The sequence below is a fragment of the Apaloderma vittatum genome, unplaced genomic scaffold (genome assembly GCF_000703405.1).
Source record: "Apaloderma vittatum isolate BGI_N311 unplaced genomic scaffold, ASM70340v1 scaffold5428, whole genome shotgun sequence".
In the NCBI taxonomy this organism is placed as follows: Eukaryota; Metazoa; Chordata; class Aves; order Trogoniformes; family Trogonidae; genus Apaloderma; species Apaloderma vittatum.
Window position 1 is genome coordinate 1 of NW_009732274.1, and position 15,613 is coordinate 15,613.

General features: G+C 37.1%; 1 protein-coding gene across 1 annotated transcript in view; it reads right to left on the reverse strand.

Moving 5' to 3' along the window:
• Positions 1-2,885: 2,885 nt before the first annotated feature.
• Positions 2,886-15,613, reverse strand: part of TDRD9 (tudor domain containing 9) — a 67,851-nt gene continuing 55,123 nt past the window's right edge. The window contains exons 27-37 of the mRNA XM_009875451.1: positions 15,213-15,425; positions 13,802-13,891; positions 11,719-11,979; positions 10,921-11,070; positions 9,848-9,918; positions 9,355-9,464; positions 9,110-9,206; positions 8,229-8,367; positions 7,015-7,124; positions 4,017-4,089; positions 2,886-2,981 (exon numbers count right to left, since the gene is read on the reverse strand). Coding sequence (XP_009873753.1) covers positions 2,886-2,981; positions 4,017-4,089; positions 7,015-7,124; positions 8,229-8,367; positions 9,110-9,206; positions 9,355-9,464; positions 9,848-9,918; positions 10,921-11,070; positions 11,719-11,979; positions 13,802-13,891; positions 15,213-15,425 — 1,410 coding nt within the window. The remainder of the gene's footprint in view (positions 2,982-4,016; positions 4,090-7,014; positions 7,125-8,228; positions 8,368-9,109; positions 9,207-9,354; positions 9,465-9,847; positions 9,919-10,920; positions 11,071-11,718; positions 11,980-13,801; positions 13,892-15,212; positions 15,426-15,613) is intronic.

Sequence of the window (15,613 nt, forward strand, 5' to 3'; positions counted from 1 at the left end):
CCTTCGGCTGGTTCTCACTGTGCAGGCTTTGCTGATCTCCATCCTCAGTGTCTGCACAGCATTGCCTCTCGCCCTTGCTTTGGGCAACAGAAGAAAACTATTTCTTTCAAAAGAGCAGGTCTACAGCCACACAAAGACCCCACTGCTTTACAGTACTTCTTTCTCTAGTGCTACATACTGTTAACCTTGAAGGGAGAAATCCCTTAAACTCATTTACCTTAAACTCATTTAAGTTACTTTGCAATGCTGTTGAAACCTAAATTAAACAATGAAATACAACTGAAGTTTTTTAATTTTTTGCACTATGTTTTCATCTGGTAATAATATTTCCCAGCAAGAATAATTTATGAGTGTTCTGTTCTCTTCAAGATTAACCTGTCATGTATCCCGTCTGCAGGCATATTATACCCAGGACAAAATCAGAGCTCTTAAAAGTTAATATACAGTTCTCATTTCTCAATTGACCAATGGCAGGATATGGGTTATTTGACTGTGGGGGAGTTAGCATTATCTAATCCTCTCATCATAAGAATAAGACTTGAAACCTGTCAGTTTAATTATGGTGTAAGCCATTACAAAGCATCTCTTTACTGAAAGCATTACAACATGCAGCAGACCTTCCAAGGGGAACAAGAGGCACATCAGTAACCCCTCACCAGATGGCAGCACAAGCACAAGAACAAACTTATACATAGAATTAAAAAAACCCAAAACACACACACGTATTCTATTCCTCTCAACTCTCGAGTGTTGCTTATGAGCAATCACGATGTTACATTATTTATCTCATGCTTTTTTATTATTATTATTTCTCCTACAGAAATTCCCATCATTAACAGGCAAAACAAAAAGTTGACATTTTCACATTTTATTTGCCCCAAAATGAGTTCAACTGCTTGTCCTGGTTTGAGTCCAACAGCTAATTCTGCTGAGTGATTTTACTTCTCAGCTCAGTCTCTTCTAAGAGACTGCACTGTCTAAAATTAACAAGCATGGTTTTGCAGACAGTGTCTGCTTCTAGAAGTGATAATGCTCGATGCTTATAGTTACTGCCAGCCACTGGGATACAGAAAGCCTCTTGCCTATACTTGCTCATACAGTAACCAATGTCACTGCTGGATCTTGTGTGGGGGGTGCCAGAAGTAAAAGGGTCTCAAGGAAATACAAAGATCACACCTTCTGGGAGGAACAGACAGGATAGGTGACCCAAACATGACCAACAAAGTATTCCATTCCATATACATCATATTCAGTATAAATTTGCAGGATCACAGGGGTTAAGCTCTCTTCTTCAATGGCTGGTGTCCGAGGAGGACTCCGTCCATTCTTCTGCCCTCCATCCCAATCCCAAATTCCAGAATCCAGCTCCTGTATCCAGTTCCCCTCTGCCACTAAGCTTAGGGCCCCCCTCCAGTGCCCACCTGTTCTGTAGGATCACTGCTGATTGCTATCAGGGTTCGGAGGGCTGTGTTTGATACTAATTCTGTATTTATTTGTATCTATTTCAGTATTTCTTTATTTTCTTATCAGTACTATTATTGTTAATTAAAGCTGGTTTAGTTTTCCAATCTCTGTCTCTGCCTTATTCCCTTTTCCCTTCCTGTTTGGGAGAGAGAAGGGCTAGAGAGCATCTGCCACCTGTTTAGTGGCTAGCCCAGCCCTAACCCTTGACACTGCAACATTTAATTTGCATACAATGCTCACCTGAGAAACCCTGTTGTCTAAGCCCCTTGAGATGCAATTTTTCTATTACATTTACCTCATCATACAAAGTATGATGTTTTCTAATACACTAGAATTAGTAAAATGGGTCTAAGAAAGTAATGCTTATAATAATCCACTGAAATTGCCAATTATAGAGTTGCTCCTCTTTTAGTAGAGCTTAAAATAATTTTCTTGGCTTAGGCATTCCCTCACTGTCCCCAAATGCTTGATTCTGATTGTTCTTCAGAGGATGACTGGATATTACATGATCTTCAAAAATCAGAGTGAACAGTGAAAAGATTAGTACTTTTCCATATACCGTTTTTGTATTCATGTATTTCATTAATGTGATCACATACCAAAAACTAAATTTAGCTTTTACTAAGCATGACCCCACAACAGAAGAGACAAATACATTTTATTTCACTTCTGCATTTTATTCTGAAACCACTGACCTAATTTTTAAAACTAAAAATTTCACAACAGCAAAGTATGAAACAAAGGTGACACAAATCAGTAATTCAAAGGCATTCTTCGACCACACAGGAAAAGAAGCCACCTACTACATTCTGCTGTGTAAAAAAAAATAATGAAAAATGTGTATCAAGTACAGAAATAGTTTGGATCAGAACATAATCTAGATAATCGGTATACTCTGACTTCTAGTTTTTGGTTAAGAAAAACACCAAATAAAATAGGAAAAATGCAACTTGCAGTTAAAGGCAAAAAAAAAGAAAAATCACACCCTATGGCTTACGAGCTTTTAGACAGAAAATGAACAACTAAGATTTGCTTTTGAACAACTACATTTGAACAATTAGATTTGCTTTTTACTGTTGTGTACACCTTATGATATAAACCTATGCTGAGAAGAATTATTAAAATGAAAATTGCATCCTGCTTTACATCTCTTTGTTTTATGAACAAACTTGTCTGCTCTAGGTCAGCAAACCAAAGCTTTTTAAAACACCCCCAAACCATTAACATATTCCAAACTGCATTTTAGTACACTTACACTAATCTTAAGGCATAGTCTTGGGGCAAGTAATTCCTTGCCCCTTTTTAATTACGAAAATGCACTTGTCCATCAGAAAAATCTAAAACCAACGGTTACATAGAAGACACAAGCAATTTTTAGACTAGTTGTAGTACCTCGTCCTCTGAAAAACTTCTAGAAATACTTAAACATTCAACACAACAAGCTTATGTAGCTGATAAAGACCATTTTCTCCTTCATCCTGCTTTTCAGCCTGGTCAATGATATGCTGAGAATCCACCTAATCAAAAGCAGCAAGATGAAATTCAGAATGCTTTCTTAATAATGCTTTCCTATATAACACAGTTAAGAAAAGGCATCCTGAAGAGGTATGAGTTTCAAATCTATTGGATCTTCAGCTCTGTGCTACACGTTTCAGCGTAAGAGCTAGCACAATAAAACACTCTATCGCATGGTCTGCCTGAGTCAGAATATCACTCCTCAATCAATTCCAAAGCATTGTATGTGATTATGTAAGGAAGATGTCCTGAAATTTGTCAGATTTCAGATGCAGTGGGGAAAATCCTGATCCGAGGCCTACACATTAACTTGTTATAAAAGCTGAACACCCATATAGCTGAATAGGAGATTATCTTCATAATACCAACGATAACTGAAATTGAAATACGGGAACAGAAGCACTTTGGCTTACGGCAATGTATTGCAATACACTCTAACCCCTCAGTGAATGCCTACTAGAAATATGTGCCCTTGGTGCTCATCCACTGTTGTCAATTATTTCAGGAAGAGAGATCTAACCCCCCTCATTTATAAGCCTCGGGATGGGAGAGGCACAAGGGGGGGGGGTGTAGGTATCTTACTCCTGCACTCAGTAATTCCTTGCTCCTTTTTAATTAAGAAAATGCATTTGTTCATCAGGAAATCTACAATGCACTGCATTGAGATAAATCCTAACCAAGGAAAATGTATCAATCTTTTTCTTTTAAATGATAGCTGTGTAACACAAAGAGAAATTCTGTTTGAAAAGGCTAAACATTCATATACACAAAATTAAAAAATAAAACAACACCCAACAAACTAAATGGCCTCTACAAAAATAAGATATGAATAGAGACTGATGTATACACAACAGTTCTTATGTTTTAAATTCGACTCTACAGTGCTTTCAGTATTTTTAAATTCAATGCTCAAAAAAAGGACATCCTTCCAAAGGAAATTCTCTCCTTGACTGCTTAACAAACTGTACTATTGTACTCTAACTACACTTCTTAAGAAAAAAAATAAAATTAAAACCAATAATCTTTATAACCCTTACCTGATTCCATGCATATGGCTTCTCATACCATGTAGGAACAATTATGTCTTGAGGTTTTGATTTGCAGATTAAACTGAAATTACATAAAAACAGCCTTAAGAAATACACTGTATTTGATTAATTATAAATACAAAGGAATTTTTATATTAGATACAACTTTGCATTTATGAGTTGTCTGTGCTAAGGGAATCTTAAATTTCCTAGTTAATCTAGTCTGATTTGTTCACTTCCCTGTACTTTGCCTCTCTAGTTTAAGAAGTCAAAACACAAATTATCAGAGGGATGTTAAGCATATCAGAATGTATTTTCTTTCAAAGAAAATACGGATTTTATTTAAAACAAATAAAAGTACTAGAATTTGCAACTGTTATTTATTCTGTAAGTTTTATGCGTGCTTATTCACTAGAACATTTAACACAGCTATTTTAGGGTATTTCGTTTTGCATGACAACTCAATTACTATAGATTGTCTGTCTGCTCCAGTTATTTCCTCAAGCTGTGCAAAGTACAACAGCAGTAGACTTTAATTAATTCTGTCTAGATGTGTTTTTCAAACACTGAATTTAGTCTTAAGTAGTGGTGACATGTTGTAAATACAATTAGCATTCAGAAAATGGAAAAAACCTTATAGAAGACTATTTAGGCTGTATTTTTACATATTTACTCTTACTAATAAAAGGTTCTGGTTTTTTCCAGGACACAAAACAAAGTACAATCAGGAAAAAAAACAAAACATTCAAAATGAAGACAGATTTTACACAAAGAAAAAGACATCATGACAATAAACAGATTTACTCTTCCTTCAAGAAGGTTAAAAGAACCCCCCCAAAAAAACCAAAAACAAAACAAAAAAGTGGAATGTTGGAACAGAATCAGTCAAAGCACAAAGATTCCAAGAGAGAAATAGCTACCACAGAAAGGTATAAAATCCCAAAGAAAAAAACAAAAAACCCAGAAGGCTGAGCAGAGCGACTAAGTCAGGCAGTCAGCACTGACTGAACTGGGGAACACGTCAATGCTGAGGACCTGTGCCAAAGAGCCACACAGGCTGCTCCTTCCCCTCCCAACTGGCTGGAGACATCTGATCAGGTCTAAAAGGCTGCCAAAACAGTAGCAAGTGTTCACAGGTCTGAAGAAAGAGCAGTGACGGTTTTGCGCCTTGAATTTACTAAGTGTTGATGTCCAAGTGTGAGCTCCTGGTATTGTTACGGTCACCTGCAGAGACATTTTGTGGTTTTGCTTCTTTCTGCCTACCCACTTTCCTTGGCTTCTGCCTACACTTATCACATGAATCACACAAGCAAACTCCACTCAGCTTTGAAGTCTAAAGACAGTACTACATGGCAGCATCCAAAGGCAATGCAGACACCAACTTGCCTGAGGTACTTGGACACAAACAAGAAATTACATATTGCATCAGCAGGTATTTTACCAGGAGTTCTGCAGACGCACAATGTGAACGGCTTTGCTGTCAGCCTGTGCTGGTGTTCCTTAAGTCGAAAGTGCGAGCAGCACGCATCTCTGAGATAGAGTCGTGAAGCTGTGCCACCACTTTCTGTCCCCCTGCTGTCACGTCTCAGAGAGAAGAGCAGTTGCCTCTCTGGTGGCATGTACTGTGTAGCACCCAAACCAAATATAATCACCTTGCTCCCTTCCCATATCCAACACATCTGCTGCTCAGGTCACATATAATAGGTACCTCTGCACCTTCTGGCAATTGTTTATGCTCTTTTAATTTCCTTTGCAGTGTCTCAAAAGGTACAGCTGACTCTCCCTGCACTTTTTAATTTATTATAAAATGCATCACTGAATTTTCTTTCAAAGCTTTGTAAACAAGAAGATGGGTACTTACTTTCAACTAAAAGCAAAGTAAGAGATTTTTCACAGATGGGAAGAAAAATAAAATCTGCTGAGCAGGTACATTCAAAAACAAGTCTCATGGTTTAATGCTGGCCAGCAACTAAGCACCAACACAGCCACTCCCTCACACCTAATAAAATCTCAGCATAAACAGCTGCTCTGGTAATGATTTTGATAACCCAGGGTAAGGGCAATTAAGCTTAAAAGCTCCTGATCTTTATCACCATGAATAACTGCCTCACTTTGGTGTACAGTTACTTTAGAGAAGCTCTATTCGTGAAAAAGGTCCCACTTCCTAAGAAACGAAGGCGATACTACAGAGCATAAAATAACTCTTAATTCACACCTGAGCCAGAACTCTTTTTAAAATCTGTTCAATACAGAGCCAGGTAAGGATGAGAAAAGTCTACTGTTGATACAGACAGCACTAAAAAACACATTACATTTACCAGCAAGGGATGGTTTTTCACAGCATGCTCAGCAGTGGCAGGCAGTAAGGAGCTGTTACAGGGACACTTTGTTGAAGTAGCTCTCCCTAACATTTCCCGCACACTGCAAGCTAAAAACTCTCAAGACTGGCCGCACTGACTCAATAGTCTTTTCAGAACCATTGCTTCAGTTGCAAGAAGCAGGGAGTCCTGCTGGAATAAAAAGGCAGGTGGCCTTACTTAAATTTATAAATTAACCTGGGACTTCCAGTAATTAACTTGGCCAACACCTCTCCTACTCCACAGGTCTGTTGAGGGAGGAAAAGTCAGTGCATACAATTAAAATTTCATGTACAGGGAATAAAAATTCTAAATCCTTCAGCACTCCCATGCCATGGGACTTCATTATTTGTCCTGGGTACATAAAGCAAAGTAACATCAGAACTGGTATCCTGTAGAACAGGTTTTACAGTCTAGGTTTTAGGACTCTTAAGTAATCAGGCTTCTCTGAAGAACCAGTGTTTCCACAAGAAGTCTAAAGTTGTTGAGTATACTGCTTTATAAATAAACAATGTAAATTAAATGCATCATTAAATGAGAACATATATTATTTCCCCAAAGTCTAATCTGAGCTATGCTTCAAGCAATCATTCATTTTGGTTTTGCTGAGACTGTGAAAATAGAAGATCTTATTTCTCCAAAATTATTACCATAGAAGTTTCTGACGAATGCCTTCCTGCAGCTGTGTCATTCCCTCTTGTCCAGAAGATACTGCACACTGAGAGAGCAGCTTATTAATGGATGTCCTTAGGATGTTTATCTGTAAAAACAGATAATATAAATATATTAGAATATAAAGCATTCTAAACAAACACTAGTTCTGTATTATATTATAATGATATGAAGGTAGTCATGGCACCCATACCACTGAACTTCAACTAGAAAATTATTAGTATAAGCATAAACATCTAAAACTTTAGAAATACTCCTTCCTCCAGATGCATCTCTGCTGGTCAAAGACATTATTAATGTTCAATTACTTGATATAACAATCTTCAAGGTTATTCAGATATGCTGTAAAATATACAGATTACCACTTCTCTGGATTTTTTCCAACACAGAATTCCTTCCGTAAAAGTTTTAAGAATTTTCTCTATCTATCTGTAACTTTCACATGCATGACAGCTTGGTGTTACTATTCTGGCTCAGGTTCATGAATACAGACATCACACACACCAAGTCAGTGGTTTATGAAAACAACAGCTCACAGGTATGTGCACCAGCATGTCCACTGTGTCTTGAAAAAGCCTCTGGAAATCACTAGTCATCACCTCATGTACCTGCTCTGTACACAGAATTAACCAGGGCAGGTCCTTCACTCTCTAAAGCACGTGTTAAACACAGCTACTGCCAAAGCACAGGTCAAACACAGCTACTGTCCCACATAACAGAGTGTATGCACATACTTCCTTCCCTCTGGCAGATCTCCACTTAGAAGTTGTAAAAGGCTGTAATGAGAAATATAGGGGTAACTGTCGGCTGGTTGGTTGATCTGCTTTGGGATAAGTAGCTTGATACAGACAACTTATCAGAGCTGTAAAACCCAACTGAAGATTGCAAAGTAGTAATGCTAGGCTGATCAGTACAAACCACAATAATCCTAAGAACACAACTAACTAGTATTGACATCTGATTAGTGCAAAATCAATGCTTTTGGTCTAAAAAGCATACAATGTACTGTTCAATAGTATTGTATTTTGGCCAAAACATATGGAAGGGATATCTTTTTTTATGAAAAAAATCCAAGGTTATAAACAGGTATACACAAAAGACTCAGACTACAGCTTAAAACAAGTTTTATTTACACTAAGAGATAACAAGCTCTGATGCACTGAATTCTACTTAATTCTTACACCTTTTTTACCTCTGATATGTCTTCCACTCCAAAATGCACATCAAATGTCAGCTCCATGTCATTCTCTGGAAACAGTGGAGCCCCACAAGTCTGATTCCAACCCAAACCACACAAAACACCAGTAAAATGTTTTCCACTTTTATCAACCCTATGCAAAAAAGAAAGAAAATAGTTTTGCCTAGAGATGAAGCCAAACTTGTACAAAGACAGACTTGAATGAATTTGTTTAAGCTACGCCAAGTAAGATACAGGTGTTTTAAAGAAGCTAAAACCATTGAGAGGCATTCCCCATCTACTCATACTGTTTTTCAAGTACAGTGATGAAACAAAACTAAAGTTCTGGTTATGAAAACATACATTCATAAAACTTCAAAAGAAAATCATAATATGCAAAATCTAACTTTTTAATTAAAGGAAAGCTAGCTTCACTATGTCAAAATGACAGTTCACAGATACAAGAATTTAAACAAAACACAGCAATAATGGAGCTGCCAGAACTGAACTTCTACCAGAAAAATCACACCAGTTCCTCTCCTAACATAGATTTAAGATGTGCTCAGTTCAACAGTTCATCTTCCCAGGCTTCCAGCATGATGGTCAGGAACTGTATTGCCTTATCATGAGGGTAGCACCACCAACTCAAAAGTACAGGAAACAAGCTATCCTAGCTTTATATTGTACTAAAACTCATAAGAGACACAAGAATTACACAAACAGGTACAGAATACACTAAATGCTGAAAGCAAAGCAAAAACAATTTACCAATTTGTGAGGATCCTTAAAAAAAACACAACCCAACAACCCACCACAAAAAAACCCTAACCCACATGCAAAAGAAAAACAAACAAAACAACAGAAAACAACTCCTACTTTTAAAAGCATGTGAATACCTGAGTTCTATCGCAGGAGCAAACAGCATACTCAGGAGCGCCAGCAGGCCAGGAATAGGAGGCATCAAAGATGTTTCCTCTAAAATCACAGTAGATCCTGTCACCAAATAAAGGAATGAATAAAATCTAAGGAGTGAAACCTCAAAAAGATGCAACATAGGACTACAGTGAGGTATTTACTTTTAGGTATTCAAAAAAATCTCCAAGTCTAGAGAAATTGTCCAGGCATTTTTATTAAGCATTACCAGTTGCATTTGCTGATACAGAAGCAGCAACCAACATCTGCTGAAAGGGATCTTCTGGAGTATCATGGAGAACAACAGAGTTTATGCTTTCCTTCTGTATCAGAGCACTTCTGGGGAGGAAATACGAAATATCTTCAACATTAAAAAACCAAAAATGATGCTAGCATTTAAAGAAATAATTCAATTCACAATGAAAGCTCAATGTATAGCAGTTACCAGCTGAAGATTACCTGAATACTATTTAGCAGATGTATATGATGGTTAATAAATAAACTCTCTGTAAGACCCTAAAGCACCTTTAATAGAACTATTCTTAAAATTTTACATAGCAATAGCGTGCACATTAATGTAATTCAGGCCTGACTACCACAGTCTTTTCAACAAATAGAAATATTGCAAAAATCTGTAAGAGTAACTAGGATGTTTTTTGCCTATTTATCAAGAATAATAGCTGAGAATACGTCTACACTGCACAGTAAAAATCTTCTCATACCTGAACTGAGATACTCTAGTCATACCGTAGCATTTTACCTCATAAGGAGTGAATGGGCCATAAAGCTTTTCCTTCAAAAAGAGAGAGAACAAATGATATTCCAGTTAGCCAGCACCTGGATCTCTCCAAAATCTCTTACAAAAGCAAAATACATTTCAGCCTGTATTAAACAGCACCAAATTGATAAATAGTGTTTTCACTGCACCCATCTAAAGCAAGCTTTGCTTATTGAGGCATCTGAACAAAAACGTTTTATTTTCACAGATGGTGAGGATTCATGACTTTCCTCTGCCTTGAAAAACACAGGTTCAGACTTCATAGAGCATCAAACAAAATCAGGTCATTTTTCTTTACGTGAGCAGGTCTTTAATCTTGAAAATATCTCCCTTCATGAGAGCGCACAGTTAAACAGGATTACTCCCATGAGTAAACTGAGCATGATTAAGTGCTGGAAATTCTGAAATGTTGTCATGTCCAAAATGGGAAAAGAACTATAATGTAGATGAGATTTAACTTGTGATCAGAATGCAGAACAGAACCCACATTTTCATGTGTAACATTCCAGCTTAGTAGTGACTAGATATCTCAAAATATGTAAGAATAAATTGAGTTTGGAATTGGCAGGGGAAGAAACACCCACTGATTCATTATTTCATACCTATTACTTGTTGAGTGAGAATGAAACATGGTGTACAGTAAAAACGTTTACATTTTCCGAAAAACTGACAGGGTTGTAATCCTGCTTTTTGCTGTAGCTTGCCTAAGACTACCATGTGTGGAAAGACTGTGTGCAATGTTATCTTCGTTTTGCAGTGTTCAAAGTGCTGCCTGAGAACAGAAGAGTTGGTTGACTTAGCTCTCAGGCTATACTTCAAAACTTTGTCAAACTGCTGCAATAGCCTCGTCTGCAGTGGTGCTCACATTACAGCTTTCTCCCAATAGAAAGCAGAATTCAGTTCGAAAGGCTTCAAACATGGTTTAGTCATTAGAGGTACCTTCAGTCTTCATCTCCATTCTAACAATGTGAGAAACAGGCTCGTGTAATGCCACACCAGAACCACCACTCATATTACCTTGTGGGTCGGTACAGGAGATTTATTGTGAGAAAAGTAGTTTAACAATCTTTCAAGGAGGTGCTTTTCCTCTTCTCTTGAAGATAAGGGCATTTGCTCTTCTTTTGTTACTTGGTTCAAAAATAATCCCTTAAGCAATTCATGGCTTTGCTACATAATAATGGAAGAGCATTAAAACCACAAAACAACTAAGTTTTTCAGAAATTTTACAAGAAAGGTCCTTGCAATAAGAACATGCATACTCACATCGGAATACGAAAAACCAATGTTCGATAAGAATCATATAAAAAAAAATTAAAGAACTAAGAAACAGTTACATTCTTTCAGAGTTTCAAAACACAGTGGAGCAGTTCAATTGATGCAAATATCTCCTAGGAAACACCTCTTTAAAAAGGTGTCTCAAAGAAGCAATGCTTTTGGCCAACAGCTCAATATGCATTACACACACATAAAAATATATCATCCCATTCAAGACATCAGATCAACATCGCAGGACTTCACAGAATCATAGAATGTTAGGGGTTGGAAGAGACCTCGAAAGATCATCTAGTCCAATCCCCCTGCCAGAGTAGGATCCCCTAGGACAGGCCACACAGGAACGCGTCCAGGTGAGTTCTGAAAGTCTCCACAGGAGACTCCACAACCTCTCTGGGCAGCCTGTTGCACTGCTCCGTCACCCTCACAGTAAAGAAATTTTTTCTCATGTTGAGGTGGAACTTCCTATGTTCCTACGTTCAGACAGCCTTAGCTGAAATAAATTAGTGTAAGGAAAGTAGAAGCAGATTACTTAATACGTACTTGTGATTCGTACGACTCTCCTCCTAGTTCAGCGTAACATTCTTTGATAAGCACATCTCGAATATTCACAAGCTCTTCATACCTCGAGTGATGGAAAACATCCACATGCAGAACATCGTGCACAACTGAGTACACCTTCACTAGGAGCGTGTGGCCATTCACTAGCGAGGCAAATCTCTGGCTGGCACTGTAACTCCACTGCTCCCCACATACAAGAGATTTTGCAGATGGACGCATCTTGCACATCTTGAATTCTAAAGCCTGGAGCAAAAATATTGAAGACAATGCTTGCTTGAGTAGATAATGAGCATGAAAATCTTTCATTTTCTCAAACTGTTTGAATTAATAACTATAAATGACTTCATAATTATTGCAGTGATCTTAATTCCTAGGTCTGCTGTAAAGCTACTGGCATAATTCCTATTCCCCCACTGTCAACACAGATACACATTACATCTCGTATCATTTCAATATTGTACAGAGCTGCTAAAGAATCAGAGCAAGCAGAGAATAAATAAAAGATAATTAAGTATTAGTTCACCATCCACACCAAAATCTTAGCAGTGTAGAGACGTATTCTCTGGAAAAAATTTTACAGTCTGCAGTTCTTCTCAACTAAGCAACAGAAAACTTGGCATGACCACTGCAGCTATTCTGTCCCTGGCACGCAAGAGTAATTAAGTTCTCATTTAACTCCCATCACTATCTGTAATTATGTCTTTGATGAATTTAATAACAGAAACTTTTTTTTTAATAGCCAGTCATTAAAACTGGTCATGAAAAAAACCAGACCTGAAGCAGAAATATATTTTCTCTTTAATACATTTGAAAACACAAGAAGGATAGTTCTTGCCAAAATTAATGCTACCTATTTTTTTAAATCGATAATAAAACCAAACAAAATTAACCCTTTAAGATCTGACACTAAGAAGATATAAAAGAAAGGCATATTTCTGCTAGTTCATTTCTCATTTTCATCATTAAACACTTCAGAGAATAAAGTTAGTATGACACACCTATTCTGATTAGCCTGAAACTATCTGAATGAGGACTGAAAAGCTGAATTTCACTTGAAATCTAGTTATTCTATTTGTAAATATAGTGCGAGAGAATTATTTTTCTGAAAAGGTAACTACAAAGTCCCTCAGATTTGTGTTATAGATCATCTAATTATCAAGAGAGTTCTGTCTGTCCAAGCAGAGCCAGTAGTTCACAGAATAGCAAAGTAGCACAGAGTAAAACCAGTGACTTCAAGCTTTGTGCAATTTAAATTAGGTATCTCCTACATATTTGTCCTATAACTAATAAAGCAGGAGAGCAGGAACTTTGATGGAACAAAACCACTCTCCCCAGTAACCGTATGCAAGATAATCGCCACGGCACACTTGTGCCATGCAGGCAAGAAGAAATAGTGCTGCTACTTATCAGTAGCAGGAGCAGCCAGGTTTAAGCAGAGAACAACAGATTAAACCAGTCTTTGATAGTTTCTGCTCTCTGGATTGTTTCCTAAGCTGTATAAAACCCGTCATTTGCTCAGAGGCTCTTACGACTAAAGCAAAGCTGATCTACTGCCCCCCCGTTACTCCTGAGCTTTGCACACAAGCATGCAATAGAGGAACCAGAACGAAGTTGTTCTTCTAGGGAGAGAAGTTCTACTTTTCATACAACTGCTGGACAGCAAAGGAACAGATAACTGAAAGCATCAAAAGGCAGCTGTTAAAGCAATTTCCTCTCTCCTTCTGTTGTTGCTGTGATTACAGGTGGGAGATAGATTCCCACAGAAACAGGACTAGCTCAAACATTCATTTAAAAAAGAAAAAGAATACAAACCAAAAGGATGGATAACATCTCTGTACACCTGAATAGAATGCAGTTCAGTTATAAGAATTACTGCTCTGTGCATACACAACTGTAGAAAACATTCATCCAGCTATTAGTGAAGGTAATTTGCAGGTACTCCCATTAGCAAAATAATGTTACATCATTATTATTCTAAAAAGTATTATCATTTGAACTACACGTCTGTTTGCCAGACCAGACATGAAAATACCTATTAAGCAGCAGCAAACAACATCTCACCTACCTGGAAAGGAAGCTCTCGAACACAGCTTGGAATCTCTTTTAAATTCTTTAAAGGCACTTTAGATCTATTGCCGTAATCCACAAAAAAAACCTGGAAAAAAAACCAAGAGCATCTGCAGAGATTCCACACATTCCAAGTGCTACTTTCAGTGGCAAGAAAGTGACAACCTATATTTAATAATTACAGTAGAACACAATCTGATCAAACAAAATGAAAGCAAACTAGGCATTTGGAAAACATGCAAATGAAGTTATGTCAAAAAATAGGTCAAATTTTATGTCTATTATTTGATCCATTGGCTTAAACATCCACTGGTAATGCAAATAACCTGCTAAATCTACAAAAGGCAAATTTGTCTGAACTTCTCTCCTCACAGTTTAATCCATGTAACCTTACTTCTAAAGCAAGTGTTACTAATAATTTCTTTTAGAGAAGCAAATGATAGCATGGATGCAGTGAATGTTCATAAATGCAAAAAGAGACAGTGCTGAGATTAGCACTGCTATTCACTAATTTTCCATAACCTTAAATGGTCAACCATGTTCAGTATTAGCTGAGTGTCACCACTAAAGAGTTAAGAAATCAAGAAATTCCAAGGAGGAATGAGCTGTGCAAAGGACAATTTTACAAAAATAAATTTTACAAAAAAAGATCTGTCCTTAGCTGCTGAAAAGTATCAGCCTGAAAAATTAATACCTATCTTGAGCTGTGGCACTAATTTCCATTTCTGATCTCAGCACAAAAAGTCAAAATATTCCGATGAATTTGCTCATAACACAGAACTCAGCTACATAAACACTGACACAAAAAAAGATCACACTTAAGAGACCTGAGAACTCAACAGGAAAACTGAATGGTATGAAGTAAAAGATCACATCCTTTGGAATTTCTATAAATTTTCACTGCAAATGCTCCATTACTATTTATAAATTCTCATTAGTTGGATATTACCAAGGAGAAACAGAGTGGTGTAAAATGACAAGAGGTGGCTCATGCAAAAAAAAAAAAAAAGTTAGAAAAAGGCAAATGTGGCATGTGCCACTTGAAATATTTTTGATTGCAAAGGAGAAACACTATGTTGGAAGAGGAATACTGGAGGCTTTAGTCTTTCTTTTGCTTCGCTCTGCTTCAGTACACAAGACAATTTGCCATATCAACAACAGTGTCTCAATTTAAAACTAAAATATTTCTGTGTTCGGGAAAAATACATTCTGGCAACATTCTATTAAGGTTTTATTTTAGTTCTACAGATTTCTTTGCTGAAATATTTATAGTTATCATTAATATAGTGCTTTATAACAACAATAAAAAACCCACAACCCTCCAAAAACAAAACAAAAGCACCACAGGTCCAAGATTGTTAACCCAATTACATCATACCAATTGAGTATGACATAACATATTACTGTACCTCAGCAAAATCTTCAAAAACATACAGAATGCGAGCTCTATAGTATCCTCTATTTTCCAGGGAAGTGAATGGTGCCAGACAAAGCAACTCTGGATGTGGAGACATTGGCAAATCCCTCAAGTTCTGTTCATTAATTTCAGCAGTTAGAGACTGGAGTACAGCCCTATTTTTTTCATCTATCCTGTAACCCCAGAAATGTCCAACTTCCACTATCTAGGAATATAAAAATTAGACAGTATCAGACTTCGTATCATTTTCTTCTTCTACAAAACACACCTAAGTAAAATAGATGGAAGCACTCCGATCCTGACACGCACAGAGAAGTCTTCGCATACTGCAATGATGCACTGAAGCATTTCTTATAATTAGATGTTATTTTAAATTATTTGCTGTGCAACAGG